The sequence below is a fragment of the Lynx canadensis genome, chromosome C2, assembly GCF_007474595.2.
Source record: "Lynx canadensis isolate LIC74 chromosome C2, mLynCan4.pri.v2, whole genome shotgun sequence".
Classification (NCBI taxonomy): domain Eukaryota; kingdom Metazoa; phylum Chordata; class Mammalia; order Carnivora; family Felidae; genus Lynx; species Lynx canadensis.
Window position 1 is genome coordinate 25,941,686 of NC_044311.2, and position 15,951 is coordinate 25,957,636.

At 49.3% G+C, this 15,951-nt stretch overlaps 1 protein-coding gene across 4 annotated transcripts in view; it reads left to right on the forward strand.

Annotated features, from left to right (window-relative positions):
* Nucleotides 1-15,951, forward strand: part of COLQ (collagen like tail subunit of asymmetric acetylcholinesterase) — a 76,821-nt gene that overhangs the window by 15,841 nt on the left and 45,029 nt on the right. For 2 of the 4 annotated variants that reach the window (XM_030329011.1, XM_030329010.1), the window contains exons 2-3: nucleotides 11,543-11,655; nucleotides 12,764-12,865. In XM_030329011.1, the coding sequence (XP_030184871.1) occupies nucleotides 11,543-11,655; nucleotides 12,764-12,865 (215 nt within the window). Of the gene's footprint in view, nucleotides 1-5,432; nucleotides 5,732-9,435; nucleotides 11,656-12,763; nucleotides 12,866-15,951 lie in introns of those variants that run through there. The other 2 variants (XM_030329009.1, XM_032594667.1) reach the window with 2 other exon arrangements.

Genomic DNA, 15,951 nt, shown 5'->3' on the forward strand with positions numbered 1-15,951 from the left:
TTGGTGACAGGGCCTTTAAAAGAGGTAATTGAGGTTAAGTGAGGTCATAAGGTCATAATCCAGTCTGAATGGTGTCCTTATAAGAAGAAGAAACTTGGACACACAGAGACACCAAGGGATGCTCAAACAGGGGAAAGGCCATGTGAGGACACAGCTAGAAGAAGGTGGCCATCTGCAAGCCAATGAGAGAGGCTTCCAAAGGAACCAAACCTTCCAACACCTTGATCTTGGACTTCTAGCTTCCAGAACTGTGAAAAATAAATTTCTGTTGTTTATGCCACCCTGGTACTTTGTTATGGCAGCCTTGGCAAACAGATACACCCACCAAAGAGACTATGCAATCATTATCATTTTGCTATATTTACTCTATCACATATCCCTTTGTCCATCTTGTTTTTTTCTTTGGATGGATTTCAAAATGAGTTGTAGATTCATTGCCCACACTTTTTTGTTAAGTTTATTTATTTATTTAGAGAGAGAGAGAGAGAGAACAAGTTGGGGAGGGGCAGAGAGAGAGAAAATCCCAAGCAGGCTCCTGGCCGTTAGCACAGAGCCTGACTTGGGGCTGGATCTCATAAACCATGAGATCATGACCTGAGCCGAAAGCAAGAGTCAGACACAACCGACCGAGCTACCCAGGTGCCCCTCATTGCCCACTTTGAAGACTAAACTATTCAACAGAAAAGGTTGATGTTTGACTGAAGCCCATTCACACACTAATTGAACCCTCTCTGTGGTCATGATAGGGAGCAACTAGGATCGTCTATTCATGTGAGTTTACAAACCAGGAGACTGAGGCCCAAAGATGACTGATTGTAAGGTTTGATTAGAAAAGCGTGGAACTGGCCGTCAGTAAGCTTCTCCAACCCCAGCTGGCTGAGATGACACCTGCCATTTTTTTCTGTGCTTCCCCGCTCCTTCTGTCTGGCTGGTAGTCGGGGAGAGAGGTCACCGCGTTGTGCTGGTAACCAAATCTCCGGAAGTCTCCAGTGTCCGACATCTGGCTTCATTCCTGGCCTACTACCTACTGGCTGCGTATGACCATAGATGCATCCCTAAATCTCTGAGCCTTGTCTAACAATGAGGATGATAATACTAATACAAGATGTATTGATACACCTTGTGTGTATTAGTATCAGAGAAGGATGCTGAATGCTCACAGCCTAGTTCCTATTGTTGGTGCCTCATTACCAGGGTAGGGTAACACTATCTGCTGTAATAAACAAGCAGTGACATTTTAATGGCTTCCTCCAATCAAAATTTATGCTCACCTAACAGTCCAGGGTTCCTGGCTGGGGGCAGTTCCTGTCCACGCTGGCATTCAGGGATGTGGACCCCTTCTATGGCTCCACCATCCCCTCAGGTCTGAGTGCTCCGCACCGAGGCAGAACCATTGGCAAGAATAGTCCCATGCCCCTAGCTGTTCACACTGCAGGGGGCTGGTGAAGTGCCTCTGGAAGGAGGAGCACACCTCTGGGGGGAGTACTAGCTTTCTCTGCACAGCCCCAGCTCTCCTGGACATAAAGTCAGTGGCTGGGAGTGAAGAGTGGAATGAGCCTGTTGGCGAGGGAAGGGCCAGGTCAGTGGGAAAGCTGCCCTGCCCTCCCAGGAGAGGGGTGAGAACAGCAGGAGAGTGGGAGGTGGCAGCATGCAGAGCCGTCCCTCCAGGGCTGGGTAAGTTGGCCAGCAGGAGGGCACCGTCTCACAAGGCCGTGTGCAAGACCCCTTTTGAACTCTGACCCCAATTCTGTGCCGTCTGTGTGGCCTGGACCAAGTGATGCCCTCTCTGTAAAATGAGGATAGTCCTACTGTGAGGATTAAGCGCAACGATGCACAGGAGGTGCCGAGCCCAGTGTTGTCCTTGTTTCGCAAGGAGGATTTTGCTAAGCAAGGGTCTGCAAGCTTGCAGCACAGGTGCCCCTCCTTCCTCTCATCTCAGGGAGGCCAGTACTAGTACATGGTGACCCTCCTTCCTCAGAGTCCTTCTTAACATAGCATTCCAGGAAAGCTGTACCAAACAGTTCACTAGCAGGTAGGATGAAAACTCTTTGACCTCCAGAGGCCACACTTCAGGCTTCTTCACCTCTGTATCCATGTGGCGTAGCAAGGACTTGACAATAGTTAGTGTTCAGTAAATGAAGTAGAATCTGTTGTAGGCCTCTCTTGGAGGTGGTGTTTAAGAAGAAATTATTCTCTTGTTGACATGGGAAAGAAGACTCTGTTCAAGACTATTGCCCTAGGTGCAAACCTGTCTCCGTAGGGGAAAGAATGGGCTCAATTCTGAATGTAGTAGGAACAAGTGGGGATTTATGGCCAAGGAGCTGTTGGGGGGAGGCGGTCAGTGGATGGAAAATTACTAAGAGGAAACATCAGGGGTTGGGAGATTCTTGCTAAATCCATTCAATAGAATTCTTGCCAAAGGCGGGCCGGGGTGCTAAGATGTCAAGGGTAGGGGGAATGAGGAACTTGGTCAGACAGATACCAACAGTAGTTAGATATCAAGGGTGGGGAGTCACTGTAAAGTGATTTTGCTGGACTCTTGCTAAAACTGAGCTCTACAAGGGCAGACACAGAGGCCCAAGTTCAAGGCCATGTCGAGAAGCTGAACAAAGTTTGGTCAGAGAGTCTCTGCGGGTGGGAAGGCAGATCCCATATCTTCTAGTCTACTTCTCTGCCAATGCAGGTTTGGGGATGGGACATCAGACTTGAGGTACCCTGGGGCTGGTGGAACTCTGGGCTGTGCCTTTAAACATGCAGGTGTTTTTGCCTCACACTGGGAACTCTGGGTCCTTGGGGAGGATGCTCCGTTATCCAGGCCTCAGGATCTCTCTGTGCAGCAGGGGTGGGAGCCACAGGAGGGGAAGATGCAAAAAGGACTCCACTCTGGCCCAGATCCTTGGGGAACAGGACTGCATGTGGCAGCAGGGGGACAGGAGCTTCTGGAACAGTGCCCAGGGAGGCGGCATTCCAGAAGTGGACTTCTGGCCCGGTTGATAAATACCAGAGCTGTAATTAAGACAAAATACTGTGAATATGACACCTGCTGACAGCTGCAGGAAGGCCCCGGAAACTTTTATTATGAATTAGATTCTGCAGGCCACTCTGCTGTGGTGAGCTGGTGCCTGGGCCAAGGAACCTGAGGGAGCTCAGCAGGCCGGCTGCCTCGAGGGCAGGGGATGGCTCACCAGGGGAGAAGGGGAAAGAGTGATCTTCCATCCATTTCCAGGGCCCTCATGAAGGACCATTTAAGTCTCAGAAATCATAACCCCTGGTAGAAGCCAGAGCTGGAAAGGGCTTAGAGCTCAGCTGGTCCAATGCTCCCATTTTATATTTGGGAAAACCAAGGCCCAGGGGGGGACGTGAATTGCCAAGGTCACACAACAAGTTACTGGCTGCACCAGGGCTGGAGACCAGCCCAATCCTAATCCCAGGCTGCCATGCTTGGCTGCAGGGCAGTTAACAGTAGTCGGTTGGGCACACATCTAGGCATTCAGCCCAGAGTGCTTGGAGAGACTGAGACAAAGTCGGAGATAGGGAGACATAGAGACAGAATGAAATGGACAGAGAAGAGAGTTGCAGAAGGAGAGCAACATGGAACAGAGACAGAAAGAGATGTTCGTGGGCCTGAGTCATTACATTCAAAATAGAGATTCGAACACCAGCAGGGTGGGGCAGGACCTCAGCGACCAGCTAGGTCAGTCTCCTTTATTTTTACAACAGTCAAAGTGCAGCTGAGTAGTTGACCTGTGTAAACCTTTTCAGGAACAGTTTGATGCTGAATGGTAAAAAGGAAGTGCTTGTGGTGCTAAAAAGTGGCAAAACTTCCATCTCTAAGAGTTTTTGAACGGGATTTGAAAAGTGAGCTGTAGGAATGTGACCCAGTGCAGGGGCATTTGGGACAGTATGCCAATGACATTTCTGCAACTGTCTGGGATTTAGGACCAAGCACCCCATGCCCTCTGTGCTCTTTCTGATGTCTTAGACTCTGTGTTTTGAGAACAGAGGGAAATGTTCCAGAGAAGGAGCAGAGCCTAACCCTTTCCTCCCTTACTCCTTTCATCTTGGTACCAGCAGATCTTCTCTGCTTTCAAAGCTCAGCTCACCTCTTCCAGGAAGCTTTCCCTGATTTCTCACTTATATCCCTCTGCCAACCGGTACCCATCACTTATTGTTGTAAATCCCTCTAGACATCCCCTAGCCCTGTGTTAGCCACTTCTCTTTTTGTACTTTGTATAATAGTTATCTCTGAAAACGTCAATAAAAGAGCCCCTATTCTATTCCAGGAACTCTGAAATCCTTTGCTCTAATCCTCACAACAAACTAACAAAGTGGGTTTTGCTTTACCCATTTCAAAGATAAGAAAATTGAGACTCAGAGTGAATAACTTCCTTAAGCTAGTAAGTGGCAGCCTGGATAACTCCAGCCTGGGTTTGCCTGACTCCAGTGCCTGTATTCTTTCCATAAAACTGAATGACATATGCCAAGGGCAGGAACTGTGTCTAGTCATTGGGTCTTGCATACATTTGGCATTCAGTTTGTGTTTCTGAATGAATGAAACAGTAAGTGAATGAATGAATCCAAAGAATATCCTTTCTTTTGAAGCCTATAGCTCAGGGGTCAGTCAACTACAGCCTGGGGGGCCAAATCCAGTCTGCTTCCTGTTTTTGTAAATAAAGTTTTATTAGAATGCAACCATGTTCATTCCTTTATTGTCTGTGGCTACTTTCATGTGTAACAGTAGAGTGATGTTGTGAGAGACACCATATAGCCCACAGAGCCTAAAATATTTACTGTCTGGCCCTTTCCAGAAAAAGTTTTCTGACTCCTGCAATGACTTACGATTTTTACTAAGCTGGTTAAAACAATGGTGCTTATTGATAAGTACTAATAACCTTGTCTTTTATGATCTAGAATTGTGTGTGTGTGTGTGTGTGTGTGTGTGTGTGTGTGTGTGTGTGTGCATGCTTGTTATCAGATAGATTCCACATGTATCTGGTATATGCCACTTTATTATTTTACAGGCAGGCTTCATCTAAAAAGGTTTGCCCCACCAGGCCCTTGGGAATATCTGTATCTAGATATATCTATATCTATATATACCTTTTTAAAATTTTTATAATTTTAAAAATTAAGTTTAGCTTTGTTGGCAGCACCTTGGCACAGACATGGTCAGAGCCAAGACCCTGGTGACAAAGGTCTTCCCTGAAGTAAAGGAGGGCCTATTCCCCCAGGACAGTCATGGTGGGTGTGGACTTTGAGGCTCGCCAGAACAGTATTGACAGGGGCAGTTTCTGAGCTGAACGAGAAGCAGCCTTTTAGACGGATTACACTCCCATTTCCTCTTGGCTGGCAGGGGCGATCCGATCCCGGGCTCCCAGCCTCGCCTCCTTCCCTGGGACAGGGGCCCTCTTCTTCCCCCAGGCCGCCCCCCAGGGTATCCTCTGGTGAGGCCAGAGCACTGCCTACCTGTTCCTGCTCCCCGGAGCTCAGGACTGGCCCCTGGACCCCTGGCATCTGGGGCAGAAGCAACACCAAAGCAGGGATTGGCTGCCTCCCACCCCAAATGCCCAGCTGGGAGTGCTCAGAGGCGTGACAGATCTCAGCCTGTCGCCAGCCTGTGTTCCCTGGCCAGTCCCTCCTTGGGCCTTGCCCACGATGACGGTTCCATCACTCAGCTTCACTCACCTGCTCACCATTTCAGGACTGCTCTGTTACTCAGCTTGCTGCTCGGGTGAGTTTGCATGCGTGTGTGCGTGCGCGCGCGTGTGTGTGTGCCTGCATATATGATGTGTGCATTGTTTTAGAAAAAAGGCTTGGAAGGCAGACTTGTTCTGGGTGCTTTTAGCAGTCTTTAATCTGAAACTTCTCGACCAGTGTTGGATGCAACATAAAGGGGTTTGGCGGTGGAGTTGGTGGGGACCTTGGTATACACACTCGGGTGTGTGCACTAATGTGTGCCCTTCTTGTGACCTTGACTTTGAGGTGGCAGGCTGGCAGCTGCTGCTCCTGTGGCTTTGAAGTAATGTCATGTACTGTGGTCGGGGCCAGCCCTGGTATTGGGTGGCCAAGATGTTCTCCATTACTCTCCAGGCTGACCGGCTTAGGTCATGTGGTCACTGCCAAGTCATTTTCTTTGTGGGTTGTGTCCTCACCTGCTCCCCTTGCCCATTCAGGGGCAAATTGCAAGATGGCAAATTCCTACCATGGTCTTTCAGAGAAGTTCGTATACACTCAACTTTTAAGATCAGAATTTGGTTTTCAGGGTGTGTGGGGGTTGGAGGAAAGTTGTAGTGTGCAGCCTTCTCTGGAATATGTGAATCAGGAAAAACTTGGAGCAGATTGAAGCCAGCTATCACTAGAACTTCAGTGTAGTGGAGACATCTGACTCACATTCAGAAAGCTGAGTGGAATGTGTGCCCTTCACCTCTTCTCTCCTCCTTCTAGTACAAGTTCTAACAGGCAGGGAAAGGCCCGAAAGTGGAAGGAGGCGGGAGTAAGAAGTCGAGCAGTCTCCCAACTTCACAAACGGTGGCAGAATAGTTAGTATATGGCTGTATCTGAAATTTTCTCACCCTACAAAGGCAGGATGTTTATGTGACTTCTTTCCTCTGGTGGCTTCTTTTTTTCAAGTTTATTTATTTTGAGTTGGGAAGGGGCAGGGAGAGAAAGAGAATTCCAATAAGGCTCTGTGCTGTCAGTACAGAGCCTGATGTGGGGCTCAATCCCACAAACTGAGAGATAATGAACTGAGTCGAATCCAAGAATCAGATGCCTGACCAACTGATCCAGCTAGGTGTCCCTCCTTTTGTGACTTCTAATGACACATTTTCTTGATTGGGTAGGGAATGCGGAGCAGGGGGGACTGCTTGATACAAACACAGGAGGCAGAAACAGAAAGGCTGTCTCTCATACCCTACTGATGGGCTGGCCTCGTGAATGGGAGATGCAGACGGACCCAGTGGTGACCCTGGTGTCATATGTATGAAAACAGAATTTGCAGATGGGTGGGCTTAGGTAAGGAAACCAAGTCTCAGAAATGAGTTGTGCTGGGCCACTTAGTCACTTGCACCCAGACTCCTACTCTTTTGATCCAACTCCCTACATTTCCAGGAGTAAGTTCAAGTGAATCACACTTTCCAAGGAAGTGCCCAAGAGTCAAGTGGGTATTGAGTGAAAAGGGCAAAGCCAGCATCCATAACAGTAAACAAAACAGAAACAAAAACCAAACAGTTGCCCAAAGCCTACATTAGACCCAGTGTTATTTCTTCCCGTGATTTGGCACTGCAGTGGCCACGTACAGTAGGACTTCAGTGGCTTTAAGTCAGGGCAAGTGGTCCTGAAATTCCATGGTAATTGGCATTTCCCAGGCAGCTGCCTGGGTCAGAGCCACGTGGCGCACCCAGGTTTCTGCAGGCCCCGTGTTCATACGTGCATGATTGTTTCCATTACCACAGAGCCTGCTGGGGCCTTTCCAAGCTGGACCCTGGGCTGAGACATGATTCCACGGAGGCATCACAGTCCTGAAAGAGACCCACAGGCCGCTCGGATGACACCAAAATAGACATGTGAAGTCCTGGCTTAGTTGGCTGGGAGGGGAGGGAGGGGTGGGAAGCTGTTCCCAAACACATCCACCTGATGGAAATATTCTGAGCTGGAATGAGCCGTAAATAAACTAGACTGTGCTAAAAACAAACATCTCCAGGGAGTTGGGGGGGGTGGGCAGAAATAGATGCTCTTCACCTGCTGAAAGTGAAGTCAAGGTCAAGGGGGAAAGGGCGAGGAGGGATGGGGAGAGGTAAACAATGCAGATGCCTCGGCAGGAAAAGCAACTTATGCTCGCTGAAGAGTTCTCCAGTTTCCAGGAAGAAATAAGAGAATTGCTTCAAATGATAGACTCTTTCATTAGTGGGAGACCACAAAGAATGTGGGGTGAAGCGAGGCACTGGAGACCATATATGGTCTGGAAAAATAAATGGTGAGGAGTGCAAATGAGCCACGTGAACCTGCCAGCCTCCCAGGTGCTCTTGGCCGGGAGAGACTTTGTGGAAAACCACAACCTCAGCCCTTAGCTGTGTGCCAAAGCACACAAAGAGCAGCAAAGGAGAAACTGCCACTGGGGTGGCATTGAAATGGTCCTGGAGTGCTGGTGCGTGTCTGCCACCTTCACCACGTGCCCCAGGCAGGGTGGAACAATGGACCCTGCCACTCCCAGCTTACCCAACAGTCTGGCAAAGAAACTTGGAGGAATTTGAAGAAGAATATGATTGGCATTAATGTCATGCTTTATAACAACGTAGCTATAGTATTTTACCACTGAGAGAGAGAGAGAGAAGTGGCCCATGACAGGTAGAATGGGTCTGCCACTCACAGCTGGGCCATGGTGTTCTGTTGAACAAAATCAGCGTCGTAGAACAGCCTCAGACAAGGCCAGTCTGTGACTGTGATGGACCAAGACAAAACCAGGCCACTGCGTCATCATATCACACACAGACAAAAGACCACCATCCAACCACAAAAATGGCCAGCCATCCCTCGATCCTTGTTAATATGTGTGAGTGCTGTTGCTTTACTAACCACAGCTTCCGTCTCCCTCTGCTCTGTTCTTCTTCTAGATAAGAACTAAGATAATCACAGACGAGCTCTCGCTCCCTGCCAGCATCTGGTCCAGAGCGAAGCCAGACTCAACTTCCTCAGAGTCTCCCCCAACATCACTGAGTGAAAGCCCAAATCCTAGAGTAAATCCTTTCTAGCACCCTCTTACCAAGATGCCACGTGGTTCCCCTGGGTGTGTATCCTCCCTCACAATGAGTCCAAAGAAGCAGTCTCACTCAACTACAGGCGTGTTGCCGATGGGGTGGGGTTGGTTGGAGGCGCTTTGTATTGTATCTCAGGTAGTTGTCATGGGAGCCCCTTGCCTTCTTCCGAGCTCCTGACCTTTATTTCCCACGTTCCCACTGCGCGTGGAAGAATGTGGAGATCAAGAGAAGAACCCTAGAACCAGACTGCTAGTCTTTGCCTCAGTTAACTGATCTATAAAATGGGGGTAACGATGACGTTCAGGATTGCTGTGAGGATTAGGTCAATTTCTATACGTGAAGCACTTCAGTGGTGCCTACGCATGTAGTGTCTTGGGTTTTATTAATTATTATTATTATCAATTTAGCAAACATTTGTGGAATATCTAGTGTATGTCATGTACTGTGCTAGAACATGGGGATTAAAAGCTGGCTTCCATCCTCCCAGAAAATACTATAGTCGGGAAAATACAAGGAAACTGTTTTACCCCATGGATAAGAGCTAACATAGAGGCAAACCCAGAGAAAAACATGGCAGGACCCTCAACATTGGCCTGGGAAGTCAAGGAAATCTTCCTGGTGGAGGCGGCACCTGCCAGTTCTCGGTTAGTGAGTAAGAGTCTCCAGGATTGGGCTAGGTGTCAGGGGCAAGGGGTGGGATATGAGCAGAAGGGCATTGGCAGCCCCTCAGGCCTTAGTGTCTGCAGGTCAGGAGCACCAGTTAGACATCTTTCTGCCCCTCAACATGGCCTGGCCCAGTGCCTGACAAAGCATGTACTGGAATGAACAAATATCTAATACCAAATCTGACAGGTTTCCCACAAACCAGTGCCTCCTCTGACCTTCCCATCTCATACTCTGACTCACTGTTGTCCCAGGTCCCGGCCACCTCAAAACCACCCTCGATTGTTCCTCCTCATTCACTCTTGCGGCACGCTGGCCCCCAGTTTCTTTCTCCCCAGTGACGTTTGCATTGGTTTCTCCCTTTTTTGTCCTCACCACTTCCATGGCCCTGACAGACCACCTCCACGTCTGGCTGCTGCAAGATTATATTGATTTTTTAAATTGCATATGTATGGTGTATTGTTTATGAATTTCATTTCTGGGTAATAAAAGAGTCTTTACAAACAGAAGCATTGGCTCAGAGAGGGCCGAGGACCATTGGCATGGGCCAATGGAATGTTCCTCCATCAGGGAGGGAGTATGTGGGAGTGCCCGAAGCAGCCATTCCTGGGGAGCACCCACCAGCTGCCTGATGTCCGCAGGCAGGTCCTGGAGCACAGGGTAGAGACAGTAGGCAAGCCCAGGCCCCTGAGAGAGAAGACTGAAACTGGGTTCAGGGCCCGAGAGGCATGTGGCGGGTGACCTGCCCAAGTTCTACAAAGTCAGAGGCTTGACGTAAGGGTTGAAGGTGAGGGTACCCTCACGAGACCCAAACTGGGAACTGTAAATGTACAGCTTTTGCTGATTATGGATATCAATGCTGTGAATATTCTAGTACATGTGTTTTGGTGAACATATGGCCACTTGTCTGTTGCTAAACACCCCTGAGTGAAACTGCTGGGCTGTCGGGGTTGCCTGGATTCAGCTTTAGTAGACGATACCAAGCAGTTTTCCAGGGAGGTTGAACCAACTTACACCCCCCGTCTCCAGCCAATGTATGAGTTCTGTTTGTTCCACGTTCTTGCTCACATTTGTTATTTCCTGTCCTTTTCATTTTAGCCATTCTGGTGGGGTGTGGAGTGGCTATCAACCCAATGTTCAGCCGCTGCAGAATGGATAAGTAGATTGTGGTTTGGTCACACAATGGAACTCTCTTCAGCGCTAACTGCTACACAACAACCCGAATGACCCTCACAAACACTGTGTTGAGCAAAAGAAGCCATACACAAGAATTCATGTTGTCTGATTCTATTTATATGAAGTTCCAGAATAGACACAATGAGTCCCTGGGGTTAGAAGTCAGAATGGTGGCGAGGGAGGTATGCAGAGATTGGACAGGAGTTTATGGGGCTTGTGGATGATGGGAGTTGTGTGTTTTGATCCAGGGGCCAGCCTCTAGGGTGTGTTCACTTTGCAGAAATCTGTTGGGCTGTGTGCTTATGATCTATGTCCTTTCTGTAAGGTATACTTCAACGTTGAACATACCCTAACATCGAACACGGGCAAGACCCCGTGTTCAATAAAGCTACCAGGGTCCGGGGCCCCCGCCTTCATCTCCTCACACCCGTGTATTGAGTCATTAGACTGTAACCCTTTTGTGAGCATGGGTGACCCCAAATGTGTGTGTAGAGTCTAGGGTCAAGTATGTGTTTTAAATCAGGGCTCCGGGTCTTGTATAGTCCATGCCACCTTGGGCCCTGGATGCCCCCTCCCTGAGCCTCCCTCTGAGGGCACCATCAAAGTAATTAACAAACACTTCCTTCTCCTCCTCTATTGGAGGTGTATTATGAGTCTGGACTTCTCGTTCCTTGTCACATCTACAAAGTGACAAGTCAGTCCACGAAGAAGGAGACATGGACTTTATTATGGTCATGGTGTCCATACCAGCTGCTTCACCATCTTCGTTCAGCAAAGGCTGGGGGAGGGCTACATCAAGTGGCAAACAGACGGTGCACTCACATCTAACTGGTTGGAAATCACATTCAGAAATCTGGAGTTTGCGGCATGGGTCTCCCTAGGGTTCAGGGGACATGACAGAGGCCCCGACACTGTCGAGGCTATGAGCAGCAATTTTCTCTGCACAGCTCTTCCCGGCCTGGATCAGAAGAAGCGTGGCAGCCACAGAGCATGCTGCCTCCTGACGCCCCCTCCACCCCCGCTGTTCCCACCACCATTCTTCAGAGGAGGCCGAAGCCTGGTGAGTACCTCGGGGCTTGTGAGAGAACAGACACACGGGCTCCCCAGTGCCCACCACACAGCCCCTGCCCCCAACTTCCCCGCACTTGAAGTGAGAAGCCTCCAGATTCTTTTCAAGGGATCCAACCCTTTACTCTCACACAGCAGGTTGAACTCCAGAATGGGCGTTTTGCAGTTTCTTGTGTGTGTCCATTCTCCCGCTGTCATAAATAAGTTAGGGAGGGAGATTCTCGTCAGCAGGAAATTGGATTTGGAAAAGCGTCCCATCTCCCTGAGAACAATGAGGTGAATTTATAACTTTCTAGGCTCCCTTCAGTTGCTCAGAACAGAATTTCCCCTTTCTTCCCAAGTGTTTATGAAGTTCCCTTCCACAGCCCATGTTTAACATAGCCTGTTTCTGTGAGGGGGCGCAGGAAATGGTCCCCCTATAGTCATACTGAGGTGTGAGAGGGAACAGGATTTGGGAAGACAACAGGCCAGAAGAGTCTTGCGACTTGGGATTCTCGAATTTTTCTGAGAATTCTTAGACCTGTACTGCCCAATGCAGTAGCCACTGGCCATATGTGTCTTCAACACCTCTCATGTGGCTCGTTAGAGTTGAGATGTGCTGTACGTATGAAATACGCACTGGATTTTGAAGACTTGGGATGAAGAAAGAAGGTAAAATGTCTCTGTAGTGTTTTAATATTGATTAGATGTTGAAATGATATCTGGGACATGTTGGGTTAAATCTATTATTAAACTTAATTTTATTTCCTTCTTTTTCCTTTTTTTAACTTGGCTACCAGAAAATTTTAAGCTACCTAGGTGGCTTGCATTTCATTTCTGTTGGACGGTGCTGGCCTAGACATTAGGCAAAGGCCCCTGAAATGAGCTTCCTAACTCCATCCAAAGGGGCTCTTCCATCTCTATAATCCATTCAAGCCAGGAATGTCTCAGGAGAACAGGAACTTGGGGCCCAGAAGGTCATCTTCTTGGGACACCCACTGGGGTGTCAGGGAACCACCAATCTTGGGGACTGGATTAGGAGGCAGATCTGTGTCCAGGGGTAGTGACCCTTCTTCCGTCCCCCACGTCTGACCCATGACCATGTGTTGCTTGCATTGAAGCTTCTCTCCCCAGACATGAAGAATTTCATCCTGGAACTGGAGACCACACAGTCCTCATGTGTGCAAGGATCACTCGGCTCCCCTGGGCCCCCTGGCCCCCAGGTTGGTGCATTCCACCAGACCCTGTCCTGCTGTCTTCTGTTCAGAGCAGTAAAACCCACTGGGGAGAGTCTCTTAGAGCTGCCCTCTTCAACGCGACATGGGGGCCGCTTTTCTTTCCCTAGCTCACCTTCGGCTCCAGAGCCACGAGGCTAGTACACAGATTCCTCTTCTCTGGGAGAATGCTGGCCTCCCAGCCTTGATATCCTCACCTACACAGTGGAGACAGTAATTACCCCCACAGTACTGGATTTGGGTGGTGGTGGTGAGGGGACCAGATGGGCTGCTGTCTAGATGGATATGATTATTATTATAATGATCATCAGACGCTTGACAACAATTGGTTGCCCCTTATGTGACCATTGACCAATCCCCCCCCGCCCCCCCGTAAACCAAGAAGTGCCTGCATTTGGCCCAGGAAAGCAGAGGTAATGGGGAACTTGTTAGTCTGAGCCTCATTAGACACTGTGACCAGGCAGCCTCCCCCCACCCCACTAAAGCTAAAGGAAAGAGTGAGGACCAGGTGAAATGTTAGAGAAAGGATTTTCTAGGCAAACAAGAGTACCCTCCAGAGACCCTGTCTCACAGACCCTGGCTCCCCTGACTTGCCTGGAAGAGGGGGCCCAGCAAGGAGGACCGCCCCCTGGCCTGGGGCTCGGGGCCTGCCGTGGGGAGATGAAAAAGGGTACAGGCAGTAGTCAGTTGCCCAAGTGCCTTAGGAATTCTGTTACCCCTCCTGGGTGACCCCTCCTATGGCTTCCCATCCCAGGAGACTAAGGCCCTGCAAGAGGACCCCGCCTGTATCTCCTACAGTGTATCATACCAACATTGTCCACCCAACGCCTATCTCTTGGGTCCTAAAGCATATCAAGCTTGTTCCAGCCTTAGGGCTTTTGCGCTCGTGGCTCAGGCTTTTTGGAACGTTCTTTCCTCTGATTTCTACCACGGCCAGCTCCTTCATTACTCAGAACAGTTTATGGGCCACCTCCTTAGAAATGCCTTCCTCAACCAGCCAGTCTACAGTACCGTTCCCTGTCATTCTCGATCCCGATGACCTATTTTAATTCTCCGCACAATTTTCTCATTACGGTTTTCTTATTTTGTTGTTGTTGTCGGTCTCTTTGGTCTTTTTATAAAGTATAAGCTCTATGGCGAGGACTGGCACACTATGGCCAATCAGATCTGGCAGCAGCCTGTTTTTGTAATTAAACTTTATTGTCTCTGGCTGCCTTTGTGCTGCAAGGGAAGAGGTCAGTGGCTGTGACAGAGATGCTGTATCAGAGGCGTAGTTTAAGATATTTACTATCTGCCTCTTTACAGAAAAGGTTTACCGACCCGTGGTCCTAGAGCAGGGATATCGTCTGTTTTGTGCCCGGTCTGTACCAGTGCATGGGTTCTTGTGATCTCTCCATAAATATTTATTGAACGCAATAAAGAACACAAAACAGGACTTTGAACCCAGAAATGGCCAGAGGCTGCCACAGAGGGGCTAGGAAGTCTGCAGGAAAGCAAGATGGACACCGAGGAGCACCTCCCAGGTGGATTTCTATCTTCCCACCTCCGTCAGTCTACACTGGTGGATCTCAGAACGCCTGAGAGCCACACGGCATGGGAAGGAAAGGGGGATTTTCTGCTGAACTCACACCCTCTCCAGCCCTGCTCACACACCTCTAACTCACGTGATCCACTTGAGTCATTCAGAGAATGTGCTGCCCAGCTAGGTGGGGTGGGGGTAGTGGGAGCATTTGCAGCCACTTCCATTCCTTAGAACATAGTGTAAATGCTGTTCCCAAGCAAAATGAGGTCTGTGAATCAGTAACAAGGGCGTCCTCTGGGAGCTTGTCAGACATGCAGAATCTCATTCTCTCCTCCCCTTCACACACCCCCACCCACTCAATCAAAATCTGCATTAAAAAACATTTTTAATGTTTATTTTTGAGAGAGAGCGAGTGGGGGAGGAGCAGAGAGATTGGAGACACAGAATCCGAAGTGCTGCACGCCGTCAGCTCAGACCCCGACGGGCTCAAACTCACAAACTGGGAGATGGAGAAGCTTAACCCACTGAGCCACCCAGGCACCCCAAAATCTGCATTTTAACAAGCCCCCCCTAGTGAAACATCTGCACATCAGAATTTGGAAAGCACTGAGCTAGAGCACAATGGCCTGGTAAAATCCTTCCAGCCCATTTTAAGAAATTGAAAAAACAGGCTTGATAATAAGAAATGAGAGAATGGAACAGCGTTCATCCTTGCAAGGGGACTGGACAGGTGGCAAGCACACTGCCCTGGGGCTCCCTGTCACCATGGGCTCCTAGACTTTGGGGAGCAGGGAACCTCTGCCCCTCTGAGTCACACTCTCTGGGAGCCCTGGCACCCCCTAGGTTTTGATCCTCAAGGACTGTGTACCCTGTACCCTGGGCTATCTATCAATCCAAGCTGGCCCTCACAGCCCTGAAATAGGACCAGGTGCTGGGGCCAGCGCAGTCCCCAGCAGGTCACTGGGCAAGTGGCTGAGGAAGTGGGGGTGAAGCTACCCTCCCAGGAAGCCCTATTTCCACACAAGGGTGTCCAGACCAGGAGTGAGGAGGGAGAGAAGCGGGGAGGAGGGGAAAGTTAGGGGGAGCAGGGGGGCTTGAAAGAAGACGTAAGGTGGGGGCAGGGGAAGGAGAGAAGGGGAGAGTGGGAAGGGAAATGAAACGATGACATTGCCTCTTCCCATCCCGCAAACAGGAAAATAAATCAAAGTCTGGTTCCCAAAATTAGCTGTACATTAGAATCCCTGAGAGCTTCGGGGCACCTGGGTGGCTCAGTCGGTTAAGCAGCCAACTACAGCTCACGTCATGATCTCATGGTTCGTGAGTTCGAGCCCCGCATCGGGCTCTGTGCTGACAGCTCAGAGCCTGGAGCCTACTTCAGATTCTGTGTCCCCCTGTCTCTGCCCCTTCCCTGCTCATGTTCTGTCTCTCTTTCTCTCCCAAAAGTAAACATTAAAAAAAAATTTTTTTAATTTAAAAAGAATCCCTGGGAGATTCAAAAATTCCTGATGCCTAATGCCCCTTTCCTTGAGATTGTGATGTAATTGACCTGGGT